Consider the following 27,727-nt stretch of genomic DNA (forward strand, 5'->3'; position numbering starts at 1 on the left):
AATACAAAATATCTAAACTCATTTCTATGAAAAAATCATGGAGCGAGACCAATTATTAATCTATGGAAAAAATACATAAAACTGTAGGCTCAAATTGAGACTAAATAGGTAGGGTACCTAGTTCATGATTTCGATCAGTGAATACAAACTTGAACTATTTCCGTGCTAAAATTAAGTCCAAAGTTCGTGATTTCGATCAAAACGGTACATTTACAATTAGTCTCACGAGCCATCATTCAGTGTCCTGTCAATTTCTTGCAATCACTTACACCGTTTTGTACAGCTTCTCATAAATTTCCTATGATGTCAAATTTTGACCAGATATTCGGATCGTAGTGTCAATAACCAATTAAGTAATTAATCTTGTCTCATATTTACCTACTAATAATATTATTACCTAAATTATTTAGTGAATGACCAATATAATGTACTTGTTCTAGTGTTTTTGAGTAGAATAATGTCTAGGTAGATATTTCTAGTCTTATAATTAGCATTTGTTAATAACTATTGAAATACTGTATACTTAATACAGATCGATAGATATAATTAAGTAAACTAACTACTAAATAATACTACTTAATCTAAACAAAAAACAAAGGGAATTGAAAAATAACATTGTATTAAAATTTTAATATCCTAAACCTTTTGCATTAATATCGTATATTGTTAAGTGCAGATATTTTTTAACATTTAACTTTTTTACTAAATCTACTACCACTACTATACTTTCACTACCTACTCTTATGTTCTTAGGACCGATATTTTATCAATCAACAAAATAATTGTTCAACTAAGGAAAAAAAATTATGTTTTCAAAATCTATTATCGGTTAAAATTTATTTAGTAATGGAATATTAATCAGCTTTTACTCGAATCTAATATTATGTTATTATATGGATATGTTAACATCAGTATCGATATTTTGTTTAATAGTCTTTGGTCTTATTAGTGGGAGGTCCCGGGTTCGATTCCTGGCAGGGATTTGGAATTTTATAATTTCTAAATTTCTGGTCTGGTTTGGTGGGAGGCCTCGGCCGTGGCTAGTTACCACCGTACCGGCAAAGCCGTGCCGCCAAGCAATTTAGCGTTCCGGTACGATGCCCTGTAGAAACCAAAGGTGTTTGGGCTTAATAAAAACTGCCATACTCCTTCCAGGTTAGCGCGCTCCCACCTAAGACTGCATCGTCACTTACCATCAGGTGAGATTGCAGTCAAGGGCTAACTTGTATCTGAATAATAAAAAATAATAATAATAATAAAGTTATATATGAATCTTATTTTAATAAAACATGGCATAAGTATATCTACTTTTACTTAACAACCCTAAATACTAAATATATAATATGCTAGTTGATTAAAATTCTTGCAATGTTAATTGTAACCCAACAAAGTTGATCATCTACGGCGTCATCCATACTAATATAAAAAATGCGAAAGTGTTGTCTGTCTGCTAGCTTTTCATAGCTCTGCTATCTTTTCATAGCTCTTGCGTTAAACCGATTTTGACAAAATTTGGTACAGACTACAGAGATAGCTTGTATCCTTGCATCCCAGGGAAGGACATAGGTCGTTAGATTCCCGGAAAATCAAAGAGTTCCCTCGGGATTTTTAAAAACCTAAATCGACGAGGTCGCGGGCAATATCTAGTAATAATATAATAATACAATGCCTAGTGCAAAGGTCATACAATTTTATTTTAAAACTAGCTGATGCCCGCGACTTCGCGTGGAATTAGGTTTTTTTAAAAATCCCGTGGGAACTCTTTGGTTTTTCGGGATAAAAAGTAGCCTATGTCACACTACAGGTCTATATCTATACCCATGCAAAAAATCACGTCAACCCGTTGCACCGTTGCGACGTGATTGAAGGACAAACCAACAAACAAACACACTTTCGCATTTATAATAACTACTGATAGGCAAACGCTTAACCACAATCACACTTGATGGAAAGTGATGAGTAATAAGATGGGACGCGTTTATATAAGATGCCTTCCAAACCTTAGGCATGCGTATGAGGAATGATGACGCAGAACGTTTCGTGCGTGTAGATGGGATGTCGACGACATAAGGATGGAAACTCGCCCGACATCTTGCGGTTCGGTGGTAAAATGGTGAAGGGGGGACAAGATCGAAAAGTTCCTGAGCACACTCTCCGAAATATAGTATCTTACAAAAAACATTTCATGTAAATTTAGCTGTCAAGACTCACAAGTTCATAATGTCTTCTTTGTTAAAAAGTTATGACATCTCTAGTAGAGCCAAGCCCCAGCTGAGCTTCTATTTGTGCTGCCCACCCACCATGGGACCTGTCCCAACTCCAAAGTATATAACTCTTAAGTGCTCTTGACTGTATCACATTTATAACAATAAATAACTAATAACTCTACTTATAACCCCTGACTCTACAAACCCTACATCTTGGTAAAAAAAGTATGGCTTGGCCGTTTAATATTCGTGAAACTGTTATGTGACAACATATTTAAAGTTCATAAGGAATACTTTGTGCGACAATCACGAAATCGATATCGATGTGTTGGTTAGTAAAGCGGATGACGATGATTTTTGGTTTCTTGTAAGACATTTTTATAAGCATGATTATGGTAACGGAACCCTACGTTGCTGATATCTAACACGCGCTTAGCCAATTTATCTAAGTGTAACAGTAGTAGGTAGGTAGGTACTGCACAAAGTTATAAAATATTCAAATTAAACCACGATTTTTACACCTCAATCTAACGACCAATTAAGGAACAATAACCAAACCGCTAACTTCGATTTTAAAATGTATGAAGTTATAAGCAAACGTTTAAAGTCGTGAAAATGATTCGGAACCTTACAAAATTCAGTACAGTTGTGATATTTCTAACAATATTTACAATTTACGTAGTGCTCTCATTCAAACCGCCAACAAAAGAAGAACAAATGGACAAATACAACAAAATGAATCAAGAAGTAGAACCGTTTAGAAAGAACTTAACAGAATGCGCGCGGCAAGTCAGAGCTTCAATGGTCGACGTCGAAAACTTCTTGAAAAGGATCCCTCAGTCAACAATGCAAGGTAAATGCTTCGTTGCCTGCATCCTAAGACGAAATAACATCATAAAGAACAACAAAATATCAGAAGAGAATCTTCTAGAAGTAAACAGAGCGGTTTACGGAGAAGATGGAGAAGTTATGTCAAGATTAAAATCTGCGATCGACGAGTGTTACAAAGCGGTTGAAATGATTTTCGAAATATGCGAGTATGCGTCGGTGTTTAACGATTGCATGCATATGAAAATGGAGCACATTTTGGACAAAGTCACCATGGAGAGGCGCATGGCGGCTTTGGGTCAAATGACGTCAGATCCCGATGTCTGGACTGATGATGAAGATGATCATTTGAAGCTGGTTAAAGACGAATTATAGTTTGCATATTTTTTTATTGTTGATTTTTATAATGTAATAAACATCTTGTGGCTATAATTTTGTTGTACCTACACAAATCTCTGCTAGACTAAATCTAGTGCTATTCTTTTCTGTAGGGATGCTCCCTACAGAAAAGAATAGCACTAGATTTAGTTCCTTTTTCCCTTATTTTTCCTATTAAGGTAAGGAACCCTAAAAATAGTTTTTTTTATCTTTTCTTTTGTATTGTAAAACGTTATAGAAACTTTAGGAACACCATAATTCACGGAATATACCACATAATTTACGCTTAACTTTTTTAATGGCATCCTACTAAAGCCCCACTATTTTACATAATATTTACAATGTTACCCGTTCTTACAGGAAAACTTGATCCACTTTTGACGCCGGCTCCACGTATTGGCGCCAATGCTGGCCCCAACACTGTTCGCCCAATGTGTGGATCGTTGCCAACGTTGGGGCCAATGCTAATTTCCCGACGACGCGTCGGACGCGACGGCCGGTAAATTGCTAAATTCTTGGTAAATTACACTCGAACAGTGTTGGGGCTCGTGTTGTGGCCAAAGAATTTGGAAGTACTACTACATGGTTGTGGCTAATGTCTTGAGTCGCAATATGAGCAATAGTACCTACTTAGAAATTCTTTGGCAATATTCATGGTTTTCTTGTAAAGTTGGCACTATTGCTAGTCTATGGATGATTTTTTTATTTCTTTCCCGCCCAAGCGGCAAGCCGGCCCAAGCTATCCTATATGTTATTGGTCTGTGGCCCAAGCGGCCAAGCCGGAAGCAGGAAGCCCCAAACAAAAATTACAAATTACAAAATGGCGATTTCTACAAAAGGCGTGTGGCGTGTGCGATGGCGTATCAAGAAGTAAAAAAGAATTTGCTTTGTGCGTTTTGAACAGTTCTATAGAAAGTGATGTAAATTGTTTAAAAATTTAAATGTGAATTTGATTGAAGAAGTTCATTTTCGTTGAAACGACGAAATTATGCCTTTTGTGGCAGTGTGGTAAAATTTTTCGTCGATTTTTTGCATCTTCCGATTGTTTGGAATCGCTTGAAATCTTGGTCTTTGTTTTATTTCTTATGAAAGTATAGGTAGACTACATACATGAAGGAAAACCTAATAGAAGTAAGTCTTGTCCAAGGAAACTAGCCACTGTAGTTGTACTCAAGCCACCGTAGCCATAATGGCTACCTCTGTGGAAGCGTGCTTTCGTTTTGTAACTGATTTCTGGCCGTCTGCCGAAGGGCTTTGTAAATGTAATCAAACTTCATGCCGTCATGGTCCATTTATTTATGATGTTTATTGAGCATTGGTTAGTTCGTGTCTAGATGATCACATAATTTATGAAATCGTTTAAATTTTTTGTCCCCAAGCAAGTCTTTAAAGGAAATTTATTAGTATGGTGCACAATTAGTGAAGACTGGAATGTCCTAGGATATCAGGTGATCTGTGTTGCCTTCTGATGTGATTCCGAGACTTCTGGATTGGCTTCACATATAAGGAATAATAACCTTGCTTCGCTTTAAAAGATTGGTTGCAGCTAGGTAAGCTTATTGTTCCTTGTATAATATGTAGTTAATTCTGCAAACTGGGTCCCAATTTCCATCTCAGTTATTTGCAGTACTTGCAAACAAGAGTATGCTCAATTTATCAATCATGACAGAAATATAATTTGACTTATAGTGAGACATTATTTAGCATCAAAATATGCTATCTATATGGTTGGTTCTGTCCACAACCTTTGTTCATTATAAATTTGGATTGCTGACAAAGTTAGCTTGGTCATTTCCGAACTCTACATTTTAAAGTAAAACAAATTGTACTTAGTTCACAAACAACAAACATGTTTTGTATAAGAAATAACAACTTGCTCAGCAAAGCAAACTTGTTGTTCCTTGTGCATTACAATGGAAATTAAGTTTGGTGAAGATTAAAAAGGCCTAAAGGTGTCGGGATTGTATACTGATGCAATTCCACTGTCGCAAACTTTGCAATATAATTGACTTCTTATGGTGATACGTTATTTAGCATTGAAATATCTACATTTCGTTCTGACTTCCGGCCACAACGTAAGTTTACAAAAAATTGAATTGTTGGCAAAGTTAGCTTGGTCATCGTACAATTCTACAGTTCCAAGTAACAAGCAACAAGTCTGTTGTATAAGGAATAACAAGTTTGCTCAACAAAGCAAGGTTATTGTTCCTTGTATGTAATGGAAGTATGGTGCGAAATTAGAGTGACAAAATGTCTGGTGATTTGTCTTGTCCACTGTTGCAAATATACACGGTTGGTTCTGACCACATTGGTTCATTACAAAATTGGATTGTTGACAAAGCTAGCTTGGTTGGTTCTGACCACCTTGGTTAATTACAAAATTGGATTGTCGACAAAGGTAGCTGCTTGGTCATCGTCAAATTCTACAGTTCAAAGTAACAAATACACCTTTCTAAGAATTAATGGTTTTGTTCACAAGCAACAAGTCTATTGTATGTATAAGGAATAACAATTTTGCTCAGCAAAGCAAGCTTATTGTTCCTTGTACATATGTAATGGAACTGTGACGAAATGTCATGTGAGTTGTTCTTATCCACTGTTGCAAATCCTGCAATATAATTGACTTCTAACATTATATAGCATCAAAATATCTACATGGTTCTGACCACGTTGGTTCATTATAAAATTGGATTGTTAACAAAGTTAGCTTGGTTCGAATTCTGCATTTCAAAGTAAAACAAATTGTACTGTGTATACAAACAACAAACATCTTTTGTATAAGAAATAACAACTTTGCTCAGCAAAGCAAGCTTGTTGTTCTTTGTGCGTAACAATGCAAGTTTATAATTGACTTCTAATGGTGAGATGTTATTTAGCATCAAAATATCTACATGTTTTTTTTCTGCCTTCCGACCACAATGTAAGTTCACTAAAAATTGAATTGTTGGCAAAGTTAGCCTGGTCATCGTAAAATTCAACAGTTTAAAGTAACAAACATCTTCCTAAGAATTTATGGTTTTGTTCACAAGCAACAAATCTGTTGTATAAGGAATAACAATTTTGCTCAGCAAAGCAAGCTTATTGTTCCTTGTATGTAATGGAAGTATGGTGAGAGATTAGTGACAAAATGTTAGGTGATTTGTCTTGTCCACTTGCAAATCCTGCAATATAATTGACTTCTAACATTATATAGCAACAAAATATCTACATGGCTGGTTCGACCACGTTGGTTCATTACAAAATTGGATTGTTGACTAAGGTAGCTGCTTGGTCATCGTCGAATTCTACAGTTCGAAGTAACAAACACACCTTCCTAAAAGTTTATAATAGTTTTTTTTATTGTCAGGCATAAAACCCATAAACATTTAAAAATTACAATAAAATAAAATAAATATGGTTTTGTTCACAACTTGTGACTTGTTACTTGTGAATCACAAGTAACAAGTCTGTTGTATAAGGAATAACAACTTTGCTCAGCAAAGCACGCTTATTGTTCCTTGTATGTAATGGAAGTATGGTGCGAAATTTGTGACAAAATGTCAAGTGATATTTGTCTTGTCCACTGTTGCAAATCCTGCAATATAATTGACTAACATTATATAGCATCAAAATATCAGATCTACATGGTTGGTTCAGACCACAACGTTGGTTCATTACAAAATTGGATTGAAGTCTGTTGTAAAAGGAATAACAATTTTGCTCAGCAAAGCAAACTTATTGTTTCTTGTAAGTAATGGAAGCATGGTGCGAGATTAGTGACAAAATGTTAGGTGATTTGTCTTGTCCACTTGCAAATCCTGCAATATAATTGACTTCTAACATTATATAGCATCAAAATATCAGATCTACATGGTTGGTTCAGACCACTACGTTGGTTCATTACAAAATTGGATTGAAGTCTGTTGTAAAAGGAATTACAATTTTGCTCAGAAAAGCAAACTTATTGTTTCTTGTAAGTAATGGAAGTATGGTGCGAGATTAGTGACAAAATGTTAGGTGATTTGTCTTGTCCACTTGCAAATCCTGCAATATAATTGACTTCTAACATTATATAGCATCAAAATATCAGATACCCATGGTTGGTTCAGACCACTACGTTGGTTCATTACAAAATTGGATTGAAGTCTGTTGTAAAAGGAATTACAATTTTGCTCAGAAAAGCAAACTTATTGTTCCTTGTAAGTAATGGAAGTATGGTGCGAAATTTGTGACAAAATGTCAAGTGATTTGTCTTGTCCACTGTTGCAAATCCTGCAATATAATTGACTTCTAACATCATATAGCATCAAAATATCTACATAATAGATTCCAATCACTATGTTGGGTTCATAAAATAAAATTGGATTGTTGGTAAAGAGAAAGCAAAGAGCATTCGTTGTAAAAAAAGAAAGCTTCTATTAGTGAATTGTTACCAACCATATTGATGGTTTACTATAAAAATTTAACTCTTGTCAAAGAATTCTAAAAAGTAACACTAGGTTCTATCAACTGCTTTTTCTTCAAAAGCAATAAATGTAGTAGTAGTATGTTAAATTAAATTCAAAATTATTTCTCAGCAAATTTTAACCAAATTTCCATGTATCCACTTTCTGATGTGGGTTTGCTCACGTTCACGTTGCTTTGCTGTAGAGCATTGATTGTAAAGCAAGCAAGCTTCTTTTCTCTATTTATGTCTAAATGTCTGTTCTAACCACAAATGATGGTTCACTTCAAAGATTATGAATCCTGCAAAGTGGCATCAGGTTCTGTCAACTTTGTTTCTTGTTCACAAGCAACAAGTCTTTTATATAAGCTTATATCGTAGCTTTAGTTTTAAGTTTGCGTAATAATTATCACCACTATATCTTAGAAATCCAACATCTGACCATGAAAAAGAGTTATTAATTACCTATTTTGAATAAATCATTTGACTTTGACTTTGACTATAAGGAATAACAACCTTGCTCAGCAGAGCAAGCTTATTGTTCCTTGTGAAATATTAGGATGACAGGTGCCGGTGCAATTCCACTGCTGCAAATTCTTCTAACATTGAGATTTTATTTAGCATCAAAATATCTACGTGGTTGGTTCCAGATAACGTTGGCTCACTATAAAATTGGATTGTAGCCAAAGTCAGCTTGGTCATCGTCGAATTCTCCAGTTCAAAGTAACATTCACCACTTCCTAATAATTTGTGCTGTGTTCACAAACAACAAAAGTCTTGCAGTACAAGGAATAACAAACTTCTAATGAAATCAAACTAAAGATTAAAGACAACGTTGTTATCAACGAAACCTAAACAAGAAATAAGGAACAACTTCTTGATCTCTGGGTCATACTTAACTAATAACATAAAAGGTCATCTTGATGACTAGGCAAAAACAACATAAATTGAAAGCTTAATAACATAGTTTTCCTATGAGTTACACACATTTAATTATAATGCAAGAACAAAATGTGCATAATGCGCAGACATCTTAGATATTGATGCAATATTAATTGCTATAAATCTAGCTTCAAATATTTTGGAATAGAGATCACAATACTTCTGAGACGTTTATGAAAAATACATGAAAAATCAACTCAATTAATGTGAAGGAGAGACAAATTTAATGGGAAACTATAAAAAGACTGTTGTCTTGAGGTACTGCCACTACAAATGGGCTTAGGTAATATAAACTGGACGTCATAGTCTTTAACGAACGAAATGTCTGGTACATTAGGCACCCGAAATTTGTTGTGTCGGTATTGTCTTAAAAAGCTTATTTGGTACTCGAGATCCTTATTTCTAGTTTGCAATATCTTCCCCACATAGTATAATACTTTCTTTTTAGTTGCGAATTCCACTAGAACATATTCACCCTCTTGTGCTAGGTGCGGCAAAGGTAGTTGCAGATCTTTTTCTGTTAATATAGAGACTTCATTTTCTTTTTCGCCAATCCAATCAAAATCTTGATCGTCATCAGAATCCTGAAGGTTAATTTCAACATCCTCGTCTTCTGAATCACTCTGCATTACTTTTTTAGATACTTTCTTCGTTTTTGATTGTTTTTTTCGTTTAGATGCAGTTTTTTCCATCTCTATTTCAGTCTTTTCAGGTGTGTCCGTAGCTATCATGCTGCGGCCAAGTTTTCTACGCTTTCTGTTAGACTTTCTTGGTCTAGCTTTTATTGGTTCTCTAAAATCAAATGGCGATATAATAGACTGAGCGTTATTATCTTTAGATACCAAAGGTGTTGATGAATCAGAAGGTTTCGGTACACTTTCTGGTGACGTTCTAGAATATTAATCTCATATATCTGCGCTTTTAGCAAATCTTGGTCGCTGTCATTGTTTTCTAGTACCTCACAATAGGTGACATTGGAATCTTTTGAGTTACCTTCCTCACTAATCTCTGGTATGATGTTGTCAGCATGTTCATTTGAAACCGATGGCAATTTATCCATAACAGATAGCAAAGCTGGCGACGTTGCTGGCGTACAGTGTGATATTGGAACAGCAGTATTATCAACAATTGGAACACTGTCCGTTGTAGGTGCCACGATTTGCGATGTACAAGGTAAATTCAGTGTAGAAGATATGACGTTGGCTGGCAATGACACGGCTTAATTGAAGCTCATTTTCTTCTCTTGGAGAACAATCCGGGCAAGGACGATCAGTCACGGAACTAGGTAAAAAATCGTCATCATTATAAACAAATCTATCAAATGGAAATATTCCACATTTTTTAAATGTGTACTAGGGTACCGTTATAATTTCCAAATCGAATCCAGCTATGAATAACACGTACTAACCCAAAAGTTTTTGCCAAAAGTTTTTGCAGTCAAATAAACTTAATTTAATACCTTTTACGGCACGTATACCAGCACTAAGTTATAGCAATTAGAAAATATGTTATAAAGGAGCAAAACTTACCTTGAAATGTATATTTTTTTGATCGAAAACAATAAACACTATGCAGCGCAACAATACCTGACCGCCGACGCACACTGACTAGGTCGGTCGAGTTCGGTTGCCGAGTAGAAGCGAAGAGTGTAAGGGACAACAGATACGGCTATTGCTTTCACACTTTTAACGAGTGATCCATTGTGTCCGCCCTAACCATTGTTGCCAACCTGACCCTACGTGCTAAAGGTTAGTGATAGGTACATCTTATAGTTATATTAAATTATATTGGGTTAGTACTTATTTCTAATACTTAGGTATAGAAGTAGGTGTGGAGGTTATCTAACAGGGTCTCCTATTTTTTTAATGGCCCACCCCTGTTATGCGTACGGAGTGAAAGTTTTTAAAAAAGAGTTTATTACTTAAGAAAAGCTTTATTACTTTTAGTACTAGAAACAATAGTTAATTATTACTATAGATACTAGACTTAAAACGCCTTTCCATTTTTCCTTGAAACAACTTTATGTATTCTTCTATTAAAGTTGCCCATTGTCTAACTTGCATTCTTACGAACAACCAAAAAAAAAGCTTTAAAAAAAAATCTGATTTATGCTCAACACAATCAAACCAAGATGTATTAATTTGTTAATTAAATCTGTATATTTTTCCATGGCAAGGACATTATCACAAAGCAATAAGATATTCTTACAAAATGTTCAGTTACTTGTCTTCATTTTGTCGTATGAATTTGGTTTCACATGCTTGTCTGATGATTTGGTAGACCACCCGACACCTGCCACACCATCAACAGCATACAGCTTCTCGATGTAGTCCCACTAAGCACACAGACTCTCGATGAGCAAGTCTTTCTTCTGAAAATTATTGTGAAAATATCATATAATAGGTATGATATATTTTGTTTCCTTCGATGACGTAATGTATTATATTAGACCCATCGATGCTACTTTGAAGTAAATCTTCGCCATTGATGAGTTTATCGCAGCAACATTGGCAGAGCCTTAATCTGATGCTGTTGATCTCTAAACAAATCTTGTCTTCAATATTTCCTTAGTTAGTTCTTTAATAATATTTTTTAGAAAAAATGTTTTAATTCCATCTCGTAATAAATAAAAGGCTATAGGTAGCTTCCAGGGTAAAAATATGCCCCGTAACATAAACACTAAACCTTTTTCAGCAACATTGTTAGTGCGTTCACCACCTCCTAGATCTAAATCCTTCAATAACACCGGTATGAAAATTAAAAAATAAATTTTTGTCAATTGCCATTTCGCCAATTGCAAATATCTGTAGCACCATGGACTTATTTATATAATGAAAGTGCAAAAACTTTTTATTCGTTAGTGTATCTAGAACCTTTAGATTTTACACCGGATGAAGAACCGGAGAGAACTATGGTGAACGAGATTCTGATTTGGTGACGATTACTGATTGTTTGGGCGTTGGCCGTTGGCCCGGCGGCGTATTTATTGCTACGCGCCCCCGCCACGAAGTAGTGGAGGAAAGTTACAAAGACATCATTGTTTTTAATTAGTTTGTTTTTTTAATAATTCGTTTAATTAAAATTTGCCCTTTAGGGGTTCTCTTTATATATTTCGTAGAATGATACAATGAGCTCTTTGTTTATTACATTGTAGTAAATAATAGGCCGTTGATTTATGTTTATCAGTAACTTACCTAGCTGTGGTCCCTGTGGAATTAAATTGTGTACACAAATTAACCCACGCTTAATTTTTTGCTTGATTGGTTGTGCCGTCCGTCTTTTCATGTAAGATTATATCTTTAAAAGCATCCAAAAGCTTCACTAGTCTATCCTTTTCATCGAACGTGAAATTTTGGGATCGCCAATCGGGAGTCAGGATTACAACATTATAGATTAACCGAGCCTTCGTGGGCGCACTAACAATATTCTCGCACACTACGAGAGATATCACAGACTACCCTCAACAATAACTATAGCAACCCTCACTAATTATGAGTCATGATACCAACGTCTCCAATGAGACTGACAACGCTCACTAACCTTAGCTAAGTTCCTACCTAGCTACCGGCTCCACCATCCTCATACCGGTCCCAGACCAACCTCAATTAGTTAAATCAACATGAGCTACAACTATCACGTTTGCCGTATGCAAATTGGAACAATACAAGAGGACTTCAAATAAACAACCAGTCGACACACACTATCAAGTCACTAACATAATCACAGCACTTTTCACAACCTAGTACTATAACCTCAAGCAACTGAAACCACATTAGGTTACAACAACAATAATAATAAAACCTACAGTACGACACACATAGTGACAAGGGTAATTCTACGTATTCTGATACTTCGAATTTTTCTTTACCGATACATTTTATTTGCATCGTTATAATATTTTTCAGATTTAATACACGCGAATGCAACGTAGAGATTGATATTCCGGTGTCTACAAGTAATTTAATTATTTTTTCCCTGTACTACATGCGTTACGTATAAAAGTTTTGGTGATAATTTTTCAGGTAATATATTGTTTATTGAAATTGGAGCAGGTTGAGCAGGCCTTCCGCCTCCGTTTCGGGGATCGACTGCTCCGTCTTGACCTCTGTCTCCGAGTTTCAATTATTACACAATTATTTGTTTCTCTATTTTTTTCATCAAACCCATACGTGTTTGATGTATCTACCTATGGATAAATTTAAAAATATTATTGAGGTTTCTAATATAATTTTTTTCTTAACTGAATAGAGTCTTAACGAATTTTAAGGGTGGCATAAACTAAAACAAAAATGTTAATCAACACATCGATTTGAAAATTGATCCACCAGCAAATAACTACGAACTGAAAGGATCCAGGTTCTATTAATAAAGAATGTTTGGTAAAATACGTCATAAATGAGGATCACGTTACACATTTAAAAGTCCTAAATTTATTTATAATTAACTAGCTTATGCCTGCGACTTCGTCCGCGTGGACAACATAAATTTTAAACCCCTATTTAACACCATTAGGGTTACCCAACACCAGTCCAGTAGTTTGAGCTGTGCGTTGATAGTTCAGTCAGTCAGTCAGTCTTTTTTTTGAAAATGAAAATGAAAATGAAAATCCTTTTTATTCGTATAAACTTTTACAAGTGCTTACGAATAGTCGGATGCATCTACCACCTTTCCTACCATATTTCCTTTTATATTATAGATAAAGAATTTATTTATTTATTTATTATGTTTCTTTTGCGGCGGCGACATGGGCGGTGAAGGTGGGGAAGAGGTCGGACTCGGAACCCGAGCACCCCATTCGAGTTCCGGTGTTACGTAATTAATCGGCTTAATAAAATCTAATCAATTTAATGTATACAAAAATAAAGCTAATAGTTAAACTAAAGATAATAATAGCCTTAACCTAAACTTATTTCTAATACCTAGGTAGGTGTAGGTGTAGAAGTAGGTGTACCCTACTTCTACACCTACACCAAGACTGGTGTATTAGGGGGCGCGCCTGGTGATTCCCTTGCTGTAGCTCTACCTAACACGGGTGTGTTAGGCGGCGCGCCTGGGACGTCTTCCGACGACATTGATGTCTCCAACGATCTAATCATGTAAAAGCATTTAGGGTAGAATTTCAATTCGAATTTCCATAATTCTGGTCTCTCGGTTTTATTCAACACATCAGCTTTCTTCATTAGCTCTGATATGGTAGACACTGGGTTGAAACCCTCATAAGCCATAATTTTTATTAAAGCCTTAGTGGCTTCAAAATTAGTTTTGGTGACGCGGCCCACAACAGCTGCTCTCAACATGTCAACATCTGTAGGGTTCACCATCTTAATTTGAGCCTCTGCAATGCTGTCTCTAGTATCAGAGGACATCTTAAGATATCCTGTCAGGATGTCCCATTCCTCAGCATTTGTGGACTTGACTGGGATGGGTGGTGGATCATCGCTGGAGCCTGCTGCAATGTTGCCATACATGGCTTCAACCTTTTCTCTCGCCTTCCTTATCGATCCATGCTCTCTATTCTCTTTGATATTTTTGCCCTTTTCATCCATTATAAATTGTAATTATATAATTCTCACCTGTTTATTTATGTTTTAAACGGTAACCGACTGCGCCATGTCGTGTTTATAATTTAATTATTAAATTATTTTATTAAATAAGACACCATTAGTTTTACATGTCTTTTTTTCTAGTTTCTTTTTCACTGTCATTACATGACGAAGCAATATTAACATAAAATAGGTTTGTTATTAAAAAGATCCTAATACAACACATACCTTCGCGACAGGTCTGGTGCGGCTTCTTCGGAATAGGATGTTGCTGCTGATGCGGCATTCGGCGAAGAACTATGATGCATAAAAATAAATAAAAATCTGTTTTAGAATGTACAGGTGAAGACCTTTCATATGATACCCCACTTGATATAGTTATCTCACTTCGAAAGTTGAAAATACTAATTATTACTTTCGTGTTCTGAGGTCTCTTGTTCCCCCGTCCTACGCAACATTGCCTGATTTGACCTCATTTGTGTGGGGAGACCTAGTTTTTTGACGGGCCCTCCCCCACATGCTTAGACACAGCAGGACCTTCGCCCCCCTTCACGAATGTAATAGCCGGTCTGACCTGTTTAGTTTCAGATACTGCAGGCCTGTTAAAATTCGTCCTAGAACTTAATCGACGGTAACCGCGACCTCTCGTCGAGTTTCCTCTCTAGCCCTCCAATTATTTTTTGACATTGTTGCTACAATAGGACGCCTCGACGACAGTTCATTGTATCGCCTACCTCTATAATTACTGCTAACACTACCTCTCGTAACCGCCCTATGTTTTTCAATTATATTTTGCTCTATGTTCCTAATAAACTTTGCCCCGTTCATGATGTTAACTTCCTCTGTTCTAGTGAACCATAACCGCTGTATATCTATAGTATAATGTCGCATAATAAAATTACGCATAATAAGAACGTTGCGCTCGTTGAACGCAATGGCGTTCAACGAGCGCAACGTTCAAGGCAACATTAACAATGGTTAATGACTGCATTGATTCTGCCTGCTCAGCGAAATGCTCAGACATCGTCATCCCCGAATCGCTTGTATATACCGCATTAATCAATCTATATCTCACAGATTCCTGAATCTGTTCGGTCCAATAATTCCGTCTAAAGTCAGTCTCGAAATCAGCGAACGTAATCCAATCCTTTGAGTATAAATCCATAACCTTCCGAGCATGCCCCGAAATGCACTGCACTGCACACATTGACTGCGGCGCGAACTATAGCGTAAACAATATAGCATTGCGGCTGATTAACGCGACAGTTGCGTTCCCGCACTCGTGGAGCGAACTCGACCGTCCGTGCGGGGCACGAGTACCCTGCGTTTGAATGGACGCGAGCGTGCGGTCAAAACGCATCAGGTGCGAGAAACGTTTAGCAACAGCAGTGCGGCCCCACGCATCAGATGCGTTATATTACGGTATTTGACAATTAGTCAAATCAGTAACTTTTTATCAATCGTCAAAACGCGCACTTTGTATGCGATATTCTATGAAATATTGGAATGTGACGTCACATCACAATGTCGTACTTTTTTACTTTAATCGATAACTTAAAATGGTTATTACACGTCTAAAACGTCATACTTACCTACATAATAATTATGAAAGTATGAAATATTTAAAGGTATGTACCTATTAGGTATAATACATTAGGTATAATGAAACTACAAAAAATTATATAAAATTAAAAATTGAATATAATATTATAATAACTCAACCTTGTATACCTACTATTATTGTCACTGACTGAGCCTGACTCGCACTTGGCCGGTTTTTTACCCTTTCGGTACGGAACCCTAAAAAGTTACACTACGAAGCGAAGATATCTATTAAGTGAATACGATATCTCATATTCACTTCCGAATACATCTTCGCTTCCGCGGCCCCCGGCCCAGCAGCGTCACTGTCGTCAGAGTCACTGATGGACAGGATCCGCCGCTTGCAAAATGCCTCTTGGACGCTGGACCGTTCAAAAGGCATGTAGGCCCAGGACGGCCCAGCGTCCCTAAGGCCCCTCGCAGCCCGCTCCTTAGCCGAAAGGGTTTTTGTAGTGTCTTTGTTGGCGGCGGAGGCGGGCGCTTGCGACGCCGCCCCCGATGGCGGAGCCTCTGCATCTTGCGCTGTCCTGCGCCAGGACAGCCCGGCGTCTTCTTTACCTGCGGCAGCGATCACAGCTCGCAGGAGAGCCGATAAGGTCGTCTCTCCTGCGCTGCCGTCTCCGCCAGAGCCGGAGCCCGCGGCGCAAGTACCTGCCGCAGGGGTCCATGCACTGGGCGTAGTGTCTTCATCTTCCTGATTAAAGCAATATCAATTTCGCGATCTGACCCATTTACTGCCCTTATGTATTTCTTTAATCGCTTTAAGAAAGAGATAGGATTAGTGAGTGGCCTTCCATCGAAGTTTGGTTTGGTTACCGACGGCTGAACGACATATAAGTTCCGAGGTTCGGAAAGCGCTGTATAGGTAGAGCATGTCGGTGAACAATTTTACGATGATACCACCGCATAATGTAATATGTATTTACTCCTTCGACCAATATATTGGATACTTTCGAGAACCACTTTAAATCTGTGGCAGGTTTCAGTTAACGGCTTGGCCGTCGTGGTCGTCCTCGTCGACGTAGTTAACGTTGTAGGTTTGGAATTCGTAATATTCTCGTTTGCTTCGCTTTCAAGTTTCTGACGAGTATGGTGCTGGTTGCGTTGATGAAGGCCACTTTTAGGCAGCGAAACAACAACTTGCAACCCCATCTCGTCTTTATATGTTTGGTGAAACAACTCCGAAGACCAGGTTTGCAATACAGTGTTATTAGTATTCATACTACTTCGTCTGGCACGCGCGTTAGGGAATCTTATGATTTCCAATTTGTATAATAACAATTTCCCACTATCACTACATAAACGCAAATGAAATCGAGACTTTTCATATCCGCACTCGACACGGTCACGTAATACGAATGATAGGTCTTGTCATCTCCGCCAGCGCTGGCTTGTTTAAAAAAAAACTTCATTGCCCAGGAATTAATCAACTTTTCATTATAGTCATAAAGCTGAACTGCTCTTAGATTTTTCAACTGTTCGACACACAAATATTCCAAGTCCTTATTAATCAAGGATTGCGTAACATTATCAATACCACAGCAGCAAATGACTAATTTATAAATAATGACAAAATTTGAGTTTTGTTAATAAAAACATATGAAAAAATAATTTTTTAAATTATAATATCTAATTAAAATTATAATTATATTAATATTATAATTATAAGTATCTAATTAAAAAAATCATTTCGTCTAAATTTGGACCGAATTGTGATTTTTTCTTGGCCCAGAGGGATATTTCGCTGTCGATCAGCACTGACCGCGTTGGCGTTTAATGTGTTAAAGAACCCCAACACATCCGTATTTTTTTTTCCTACCATAAAGCACCATTATAGAATGGCAGCTTTATTGCTACTACCATCTAGCCTATGGGCTAATAAGTAATATTATTCTAGCTTAAACTTCTACTTATGATTAATTTCTAAAACACATCCGTATGATGCTCTTTTAAGAAACCGCGAAAGTGCCACACTTATAAAAATTGTCCATGACCAAACAGTGTCCTTTTTGCAATAATCCCTCCATTAGTTTCAATACAATTTTTGATGTGGCGCTATGAAAACCGCAAATCGCTTCTAATGGTCCAGTACCTTTACCAGAATACATTAAAAAGAACAAAGGCGAGCTTCAAACAAAATTTTACCTTGAATGCGTCTATGTAGGAAAAAATATTAATACCACAGAGGGTCCATTACTTAAACATAATCACCAAGATTTTTCATTTCAGGATCCACCAAAAAAAAGATATTAATATTTTTATATTTTGAGATTATGAAAGTAACGTAGTGGTTACATACTCTTTGGTTGGTAGTATATGCAAGATTGATGCATTAATATTATCAAGTAAAAACACTTAAGAGTTGTGTGCCCAACTCGTGAGTCAGAGACTCTGACAAGTGACATTTGCAACTGCAAATGCACGAATCACGCGCATGCGCACAAAGAGTAGCAAACGAGCACAGCTAAGATACTTACCTACTAAACAATGGCCCTTTACATGCCATTGGCATTAGCATTGTCTATAAAAGATCTTTTTCAGTATTTAGCATGATGTACTAGTCTGTGATTATAGTTTAGTTGTTATGCACGTAAACAGTTCCGATTTGACAATGGAACCAAGATCCCTATTAATTACGGATAGTTGGTAACTACCTCTTTCTTCTAGAAAGGCAATATGCAACCAATCCGGAGCAAGGCTCTCATATTTTGATAGAGCCAAAACACACAATATAATCAGAGAGGAAGTTTGTGATTAACTAACGATAAACTAGAAACTGGAAAAAAACTGCGAATACAACTGAATTACAAGTTTTGAAGTTGTTATTTAATTTGTAGGTATTTAAATTCCTTTTAACCCAATTATTACCATATTTTATCCTGTAAGGTTTTATCTTATTCAGATGCATATGCTATCTCTATGTTCCGATGACATTCCAATAATCTATTAAAAATCAAAAGTTTTTATTCTTCTATTAAAAATCAGATATAAAATCTTTTTCATTTATTCTGCTTTTAATATGAACCCTCATTTAAAACAACAGCGATTATAAATACTTGTCAAGATGGCAATCGCAATAAGTGTTGCCATTAATTTTATTTTAATTTATAAGTTGTTTAATAGCTCTTGGATAATGCTCTATAAGTATAAAGAAAAGAAAATATTCAACTTTTTAGACGTCCAGTAAACTCAACACTAATATACAGTACCTACGCGGCAGAAAATAATGTACATCGACCTTTAGAAAGAGGTAGCGGTTTTGTAGAGCATCGCCTCTGTCGTTAAGACTGACAAAACGTCACATAGGTATGAGTGACAGAAACAACGCTCTACAAAACCGAAATCTTATTCTAAAGGTTGATGTACATTATTTTCTGCAGCGTACCTACTGTAAATAAGCGCGGATGTAAGTGCGATGGTTTGGTATCTAACAAGTCTAGGTATGCACTATAGTTTTGTATCGGACATTGTGTAGAGATGTTCTGGTAAAATAAAGTTGATGCATTTACGGAATATACCTAACCATAATATTATAAATGCGAAACGGAACCACGGATTGATGTAATTTTTTGCATGATTATAGTTACACTAGAGCCTAGAGCCGTAAAGCAAGTTTAAGCGCAGACAAATAAACTGTTCCCATTAACCAACCATTACAAACCAACTATTACATCAAAAATTGTTGTAACAAACCCTCAATAATTATTCTTTCCTTGAGCCACGTGGGGGCGAAGCTGCGGGTAATAGTTAGCACAATAATAAATATAGTTTGTAAGCATTGATTTATAAACAGTTTTATTTATTACTTAATAATAACGAAATACCTATTTTAAAGGTAAGGGTGCTCCCTCACCGGGAGCATTCACGTGTACTGTAACATTATAGATTCGTCTTTGAGCATTACATTACAATTCTACCTCCCTGACGCTCCCTCACCGGGAGCATTCACGTGTACTGTAACATTATAGATTCGTCTTTGAGCATTACATTACAATTCTACCTCCCTGACTGACGAGTATTTGCGTGTAATGTAATATTGATTCGACTTTGAGCATTTTCAGCATTTCATAGCAAGATGTCAGACGAAGCGGTCGTTGTGCTGAGTGCGGCAATATTAATTCGACATTGTTATTTACGTAAAAAAAAAACACAGAAGAAACGATATTGGTGTCATGAATTATATCAAAACCGGCAAAATACAGGCGGTTTGGATATTTTAGAAAGAATCAAAACCGACCCATAAGTAAACTTAAAATGTTTTTAAGAATCTCTTCTTCGGATTTTGAACACTTCATAAATCTCATTGGACCATATGTTAAAAAAGAAGATACTAATTATAGACAAGCAATAACAGTGCAAGAAAGATTAGCTGTTACGTTACGATTTTACGCATCTGGTGATTCTTATTCAAGCTTGCAGGTTACTTTTAGAATGTCCAATCAGATTATAAGTTGTATTATCAAAGAAGTGAGTGAAGCTATAATTGGATGTTTAAAAGAAAATATACTGGTGAGTTTATTAATCAATCAGATCTCCAAATTCACGCATAAACCCCTCACTTTCTTGGCTATTAATACTGGCTTCAGGCGAAGAAAGTTGGGCGTCTGCAGTGGATGGAACTGCTGCTGGTGAGGGTGTACTTTGGAGGCCTGATGGTCCAGCATGGTTTGATTCATTACGCGAAAGTTGAGAATCAGGAGTCCAATATCCATGTTGCTGGTACATGTACTCATATTCACCGCGATCGGCACTAAACAAGATATTGGAAATGTGGTGCTGTACACAGGCCCTAGTATTTTGAGAGTACGTCTTGAGTTTTTCAGTAATAAATTTCCCAAAAGTAGTGCATTCATCCGATTTAGCAGAAGTAAAGTCTTGCAAAATTTGGAAAGTCGAGTGCATTATATCATCACTTCCATCCACCTTCGCTTTTTTCCGTTGTGGTGCATCAGGATTTTCAGGTGGCTTGTTGCGAGTCTCCTGCAAGTCTTGTGTCCCAGGTTCACAAGGAATCTAAAACAAGGTTTTTTTTTTCAGTTACCTAGCATACCAGATGGTTGGCTAAATTTAGCTGAAAACTTCAATAACCAGTGGAATTTCCCTCATTGTGTCGGCGCTATAGATGGCAAACATGTAGTCCTGCAAGCCCCATACAGAAGTGGAAGCGATTACTATAATTTTAAAGGTTTTTTTAGTATAGTTCTATTTGCGGCTGTGGATTCAAATTACAATTTAATATATATAAACTGTGGCTGTCAAGGGAGAATCTCTGATGGAGGAGTATTTAATAATTGTAATTTGTATACTAAAATGCAGAATAAATCTTTGAATCTACCACAGCCAAGAGCATTGCCGATGCGGAACAAAGAAATTCCTTATTATTTTATTGGGGATGAAGCTTTCGCATTATCAGAAAATATAATGAAAGTGTATTCAGGACATCATCGTAAAGGAACAAAGGAGAGAATTTATAATTACAGACTTTGTAGAGCACGGAGAGTAGTCGAAAATGTGTTTGGCATTATGTCAGCAGTTTTCCGAGTGTTGCGGAAACCCATGTTATTGCAACCAGAAAATGCTACTTTAGTAGTTAATGCCATAGCACACCTACATAACTTCTTACGAAGAAATCGGCGAAGTAGGGATTTGTACACACCTCCGGGATCTTTTGACAGGGACAATTTAGGAGTAATCACACCAGGATCTTGGAGGGCTGATACCGAAGAAAATACTGGTTTAATGGATTTGGATGAACAACAAGAAGCAGCACAAATAGTTCCTCAAGAGATACGTGAAGAAATTAGTAATTATTGTTCGCAAGAAGGAGCAGTACCATGGCAAAACGAATATGCTTAATGTTTATTAATGTCCTGCTTTATTTAGCCTTGATAGGTTAAAAAATATTTAAAACCTGTGTAAACAGATATTAAATGTAATATACATAATATACTAACTGAATCTGTTGTCTTCCGTGGTTCATATCTGTCCAGTATAAATGATAAAGCTGCATATGCGAACCAGGTACTAGTATATACTTCTTCTGCACCTGAAATATAGATTATGTAATATGTACTGAATTGAATAAATTAATAAATAAATAAATAAATAAATAAATGGTGAAGGCACCTATAGTCCACTTGTTTAGGTATGCGGATGCCCAGTTTTGAAGTGTAATCAACATTGATCAAGATCATTTCTAATCAAGTTTACATTTTTTCTAAACAAATGGCCTATAGTGAAGGTATCATCAACAAACAAAACATGCCCTAGGTACACACGAGTCGTGTGGAATGTGACCTCTCCGCCACTCACACTCACCCCTTGCTTGTCACAGTTATTGTCATGACTAAAGTAGATGTAGGTACATAAATAAAATATGTTACCCACCTTTTCCGGTTCCTGAAGCACTTTTTTTCATTTTGCTCTTTTCTCTTCTAAGAGATGCTAACAGGCTTGTGATTTTCTTTTGACATTCTTCTACGGTTATTCCAAATTGATCCGATAATTTCACCCAACCGTCTTGTTTTATTATTTTATTAAAGTGTTGAGGATGCTTAGGGTCCCATAATTCCCTGATTTCCCTATATTTTTCTATGAATAATAGAGTCTTCTCTTTGTCCCAAGCCATTACTTAAATTTACAACTGTCCGTGACGCCAAAAAAATCTCCGAAGCGTCAGAAACACTTTATGACAACGTGCGTTCACTTCACTGTCACGTAGGCTACTGAGCGGGCGGGCGGGGGGCTAGGGGCAGTGAAGCCCCCCGCCCGCCCGCTGAAGCTGTGAAGCGCATTGATGTTACAAGTTGTATCAAGATATTACACATTGTATCAATACAAGGTGCGCATTGTAATGCTCGGTTCTCCTCCTTCACTGATGTATGCCCGTTTTGTATCATTACAAGGTGCGCATTGTAATGCTCGGTTCTCCTCCTTCACTGATGTAATGCTCAAATCTGTAACGTTACATAACACGCGAATGCTCCCGGTGAGGGAGCACCCTTACTTTTTCTAGAGTGGCAACTCTGGTAATGTTTTGTCATTATAACCAACACCGGATATGAATTTAATCAAATAATAATTTATTAATTTAATAATTTCTGTGGCCTGGTGCTAATAGGGCCAATATCAATAATCGTTATTTGCAGTAATGAGCGTTATAAAAATGAATCAGCATACATAGTTATTATTTAGGTGTTATATTGTAGTATGGCAAAGATATTTTACTTTTATTTGATTTGTGTTTTTAAGTAGATTTATGAATTGAATTCTAATTTAAGAAAAACATGTTATTTTGGAAAATATTATCAACTTAAGCCCCTTTAGCACTGATGATAATTATTATGTTAGTTCCCAATTATGTATAAAATTAAAAAGGCCAATGTTGTTTTTCTAAGAAATTTTACTATGGAAAGATTACAATATTTTTAATTTTCTTCATCAGAACATGACACAATATCCTCCATTTCGGGGCCAGTCTCCAAAGACTCATAAAATGGACGGCTGGATGGTTGGAGGTACTCCAGAAATGATTGCAGGTCTCTGACTTTTGGTGCAGGGAGTTTAATAGGTCTCTGATTTAGGGGCACGAGAGGTGTTACTGGTGCAGTATCTTCTGATTGTGAACGTGTCATATTTCGGTTTCTTTTTAAACTTAGCACTTTGAATAATTCTTCACTATCATCAAATGAGTATTTGTAGTATAATACCCCTGGATCTACTTTTCTACACTGTATCCATTTTATTTTAGTCCAATTGACCTTTTCTTTCACTGAATTTATCTTTCGGTGTACGTATTGTGTAGTGAGCAGTTTTTGGAAGTTGTAGAATTGTGACTGTTGCATTTCTACAACATTTATTTTTGGGTTCCTATGGACTGTTCTGATTAGGTTTGCCCAGTCTTTTGGTAATTCTATTTTCATTGCAGTTTTTTTTTTAGCTTTTTCTATAGAAGCATGTATAGTGTCTGCTTCCATATGTGTGTGGCCTGGTTCTAAAAACTTAAGGTTTATAATCCTTGGCGAGTTGATAGAGTTTTCTATAAAATACATGATCATAATAGCAACATAAATATTTCGATTCTGTCCTGGGCAGCTGTCACTATACATGTTAATTTCATCTAGGTTATTAGGCAGGGTGTTCAGATGGTGATATAAACAAGAAGCTATTTCTTGTCCTCCTCTACCAGCAATTGTTTCATCCCATAATAAACAATATGCATCAGCTGATGATTGTGATACTCTATAAATTGTTAAGTTCAGGGTCCATAATTGTCGCTTGTAAAAACTGAACCCTGCTGTTAAATAAGGTGTTGGAAGACACTTCTGTAAGTCAAAAGACAGTGTTATAACTTTGTCATTTACTTTAGCTTTTTCATTGTCTCTTCTTTTCTCAGCATATGAAGACTCATACAGCTTTTCATGTTCATATCTTTCTGCCTCAATTTCTTGTTTCTTCTCTAAGTTAGGCTCCACTTCCAACTGTAATTTAAATTTGTCACATTTTCCACAAGTGTCATTTTTCGGTTTTTTAAATGTCAAATTAAACTCTTCCACAAAAACTTTTCTGTAGTAGCTTTCTTTAACGGGGGTTTGTCCATTTTCATTACAATGTGTGACATATAAGCGATACATCAAAGCAATAGAAAGATCACCATTTAAATATTTTTTTTGGGTATGAGACCTAGAATAGTGGCTTTCATAAGCTGGAAACATTTTAATATGCTCTTTTACTTCCATCTTACTGGCCTCGCTAATTCTTTTCTGTTTTTGGTGCCTTCCTCGCTGATCTACAGAAAGTATTCCTACCTCTGAGTTCCTTTTTTTCTCAACAATTACTCTTACTTTTTTCAATGATAATGATAATGTATTAAGGAACATAGTTTGACATACTTCAGTTCTAGTTTCACTTTGATTAGTGAAGAAGTATTTTCGGGTCCATTGGCGTCTACTCAACCCATTGACAACCTTAGTCGACTTTTTTGGAAATTCTTCAATCAAGCTTGCTATATACTGTGATTGACTTTCTGCAGTTAAATCATACAACTCGGCAAATATCTTTTGTCTCAGGTATTCAGGAAACTTATCACCACATTTTTTCTTGCAATTGCAGGAAGGCCCAAGTTGTTTAGCCAGTTTTAGGGTGCCTTTGCATGATGTATAGCTTCTGCCATGAGTCCTATTTTCCTTTCTAACATTTCTTTTCCATAATTTAGGATTCCTTTTTCTTTTTCTACTCAACTGATTTGGACTCTCAGGAACAGCAACAGCAGAGGTAATATTTGAGACATTATTCAAATGTGAAGACAAACTTTCAGTACTGGCAGCTGGAAGTTCTTCATTATCTGATGAAGAACTGCTAGACTCATAAGAATCGGGTATATATTCATCCGAACTGTCACAAGATAATTCTAAGTCACTTAGTAATATGCTTCGGTTTTGTAATTCTTGTAGAACACCTGTAAATTAAAAAAAGTTATAAAAATCAATTATTAGATTGTACATCATTTGAACATCCTTCCTGTTCCATAGATGGCTAAACAGGGGAAGTGTGATTGGTGTCCAGAATATTTAGGCATACCTACAATCATTAGCATAAAAAAATACAAAATGAAACTTGACCAATCCCTATACTAAAAAAATACAATTTATAGAAACTTGCCATCATTCAGCTCACTAGAATGTGGCATTATTGATTGCTCTTCGACATTACATCCTTGCTCAGACCGACAACCTGCAATTTAAAATACACATTAATTAGGTACACTCATCTAAGCAACTATAATCTAAAACCATAACAATAATAAACACCTGATCCCTAAGTTAGATAAAGTAAATTTATAATAGCTATTTTTCATTCATGAAGACTGATATGTATTTTACCAACCTTCGATACTTGAACTTGCTACTGGATCCACTTGTGGCCGATTTATTTCAAGACTATCACCATAACTCTGCTGGTCATTTGCTGATGATGCTGTGTTTAATGGCGTGAACGATTTATCTTCGGCATGATGTTCTTGCACAAATTGAGCTACAATTTATAATATAACTTGTAATTCAACATATTTTTACGTAAAAAAGTAAGGCACAACACTCAACTCAAATCTTACCGTTATCATCAGATTCTTCTTCGTCAGTAGCTTCAACACGAGTAAGTAATCGCAACATTTTCGCACTTCGGTTATCTTTAAACAATCTTTTCGGTTGATTCATGGTAAGAAGCAATTATTATCAAGTACACAACAAAAGAAAAGATTATAATTCAATCTTAGATAGAAAGCAATATTTTTAAACACTAAACGTCAAATTTACGCGGCTAGTTTGACAAATAAACATTGGCTGTGACTGGCGTTTGACACGCAGGACCACAGAATAAACAGCCAAAACGTCGTTTCGTTTCACGTAAGATAGGCCAATGTAATCTGATGCCTATTTAACAGAGATGACATTTTCATTTTTTATTCATCACTTGGTTGCAAATATGACCAAAGTTATCTTTGGTCTTTTTAAAATTTGGATATTATAGTAAAAATATTACTGACTTAGTGCAAAATGGACCAATGTAAAGATTGGTCTATTTTGCTTTAATATAAATAAAGCGGCAAACTAAAATTATATCACAAAAAGGGCTAATGTTAACTTTGATCGTTTTTGTTCTTACCCTATTACTAAGAAAGTGAAAAATAATAATTTCTTGTCGGCTTAAGTATACTGCAGCCCTTTGATCATTTATTTATTTTTACTTAACTGTATGAAAGCGCACACTACATTGGCCTTTTTTACATAGTAACTTTTGAAAGATTGTTAATACACTAACGCCCTTTTAGCACAAAAAAATATCATACTTTTATAATAAACTGGCATTACAATCTCGTTTCATACAAAAACGTACTTTGGCCCTTTTAGCACCAGACCACAGATTTAATCTACGATAAAGTCTTACAAAACTAATTTTGTATAAAAACTAACCAATTAAATTACTAAGTTTTGCATAGGTCACATTTCTAGACGCTTCCTAAAACATTCAGGTAATCCCACGCCGATGTTCTTTAATTAAATATCCTGTTTCAGATTCACATACATAAATCATAAGTCTTGATCCCAAAGTCGTGCTGCTTTGGAACAAATACACTGTACCCAACTCAATCTTCCTTTCCAAAGCAGCAACGAATCGTCAAGACTTGTGAGGCGCCGAGGTGTATATAGCTCCTGAAATTTTCTGTTGCACTGCTGTACTATAGGCAATGCCTATAGTAATGCAAATTTTTTCAATTTTTCGATTATTGTTGTGAATATTGACGTCTAATTCGTAATTATTAACGAAGTGAATAAAACGTAAATAGATAAAAATCAATTTTTTGACATGATTTTCCTAAATTTTGGCATTCTAAATTCCAGTATTCGTATATTCGGCTACGGTAGCACTAACACCAAAAAATGTATACATTTCGTCGACCGTGACCTCATACCAATCGTGATTCGTGAAGCCCTAGATTTAGGTGGAATACCGGTTGACTGTGTTACTATGGTTTGCTACGCGTATTCGTTAGCGTTACGCACAATTGCTTCCATTATAGTGGAATCCCAAATGGATGAAAGTAATTTCTAAAAGTCAAATCATAATCTGATTTAATTGATTTGACATCTAGAAATTACTAGACAATGGAATTTGAATTACTTTAGGCAAATAAAACAATAGTTTAGCGGTTAGACAGTTTTTATGTTTTCTTTTATTGAATAGATTAAATGCCAACATTTTAATTATATCACTGTCGTCTAAATCTAATCTGGTACCGTTAATTA

At 36.0% G+C, this 27,727-nt stretch overlaps 3 protein-coding genes across 3 annotated transcripts; 1 reads left to right on the top strand and 2 right to left on the bottom strand.

Annotated features, from left to right (window-relative positions):
• Positions 1-2,725: 2,725 nt before the first annotated feature.
• On the top strand, positions 2,726-3,418 carry LOC117993011 (general odorant-binding protein 19d-like). The gene has a single exon (XM_034980761.2). The coding sequence runs from the start codon at positions 2,823-2,825 to the stop codon at positions 3,408-3,410; it is 588 nt and encodes a 195-aa protein (XP_034836652.1). The 5' UTR covers positions 2,726-2,822; the 3' UTR covers positions 3,411-3,418.
• A 17,023-nt stretch (positions 3,419-20,441) lies between these two features.
• On the bottom strand, positions 20,442-22,922 carry LOC117993010 (uncharacterized). The gene is made up of 3 exons (XM_034980759.1): positions 22,311-22,922; positions 21,878-21,969; positions 20,442-20,936 (listed from the first exon to the last, which is right to left on the bottom strand). The coding sequence occupies exons 1-3, from the start codon at positions 22,549-22,551 to the stop codon at positions 20,442-20,444; spliced, it is 828 nt and encodes a 275-aa protein (XP_034836650.1). The 5' UTR covers positions 22,552-22,922.
• A 428-nt stretch (positions 22,923-23,350) lies between these two features.
• On the bottom strand, positions 23,351-26,849 carry LOC117992678 (uncharacterized). The gene is made up of 6 exons (XM_034980389.2): positions 26,035-26,849; positions 25,809-25,955; positions 25,584-25,655; positions 24,815-25,380; positions 24,287-24,403; positions 23,351-23,497 (listed from the first exon to the last, which is right to left on the bottom strand). The coding sequence occupies exons 1-6, from the start codon at positions 26,135-26,137 to the stop codon at positions 23,351-23,353; spliced, it is 1,152 nt and encodes a 383-aa protein (XP_034836280.2). The 5' UTR covers positions 26,138-26,849.
• Between the last annotated feature and the right edge of the window lie 878 nt (positions 26,850-27,727).

This window comes from Maniola hyperantus, chromosome 22, assembly GCF_902806685.2.
Source record: "Maniola hyperantus chromosome 22, iAphHyp1.2, whole genome shotgun sequence".
Taxonomy (NCBI): domain Eukaryota; kingdom Metazoa; phylum Arthropoda; class Insecta; order Lepidoptera; family Nymphalidae; genus Maniola; species Maniola hyperantus.

Coding starts and splice junctions, on each gene's coding strand:
- LOC117993011 (XM_034980761.2), top strand. CDS start 2,823: ATGATTCGGAACCTTACAAAATTCAGTACAGTTGTGATATTTCTAACA.
- LOC117993010 (XM_034980759.1), bottom strand. CDS start 22,551: ATGGCTTGGGACAAAGAGAAGACTCTATTATTCATAGAAAAATATAGG. Junction 21,970..22,310: donor TGCTTCAGGAACCGGAAAAG/GTGGGTAACATA, acceptor TCTATATTTCAG/GTGCAGAAGAAGTATATACT. Junction 20,937..21,877: donor CACGGAAGACAACAGATTCA/GTTAGTATATTA, acceptor ACCTTGTTTTAG/ATTCCTTGTGAACCTGGGAC.
- LOC117992678 (XM_034980389.2), bottom strand. CDS start 26,137: ATGAATCAACCGAAAAGATTGTTTAAAGATAACCGAAGTGCGAAAATG. Junction 25,956..26,034: donor AGAAGAATCTGATGATAACG/GTAAGATTTGAG, acceptor TATAAATTGTAG/CTCAATTTGTGCAAGAACAT. Junction 24,404..24,814: donor AAAGTGAAACTAGAACTGAA/GTATGTCAAACT, acceptor TTTAAATTACAG/TTGGAAGTGGAGCCTAACTT.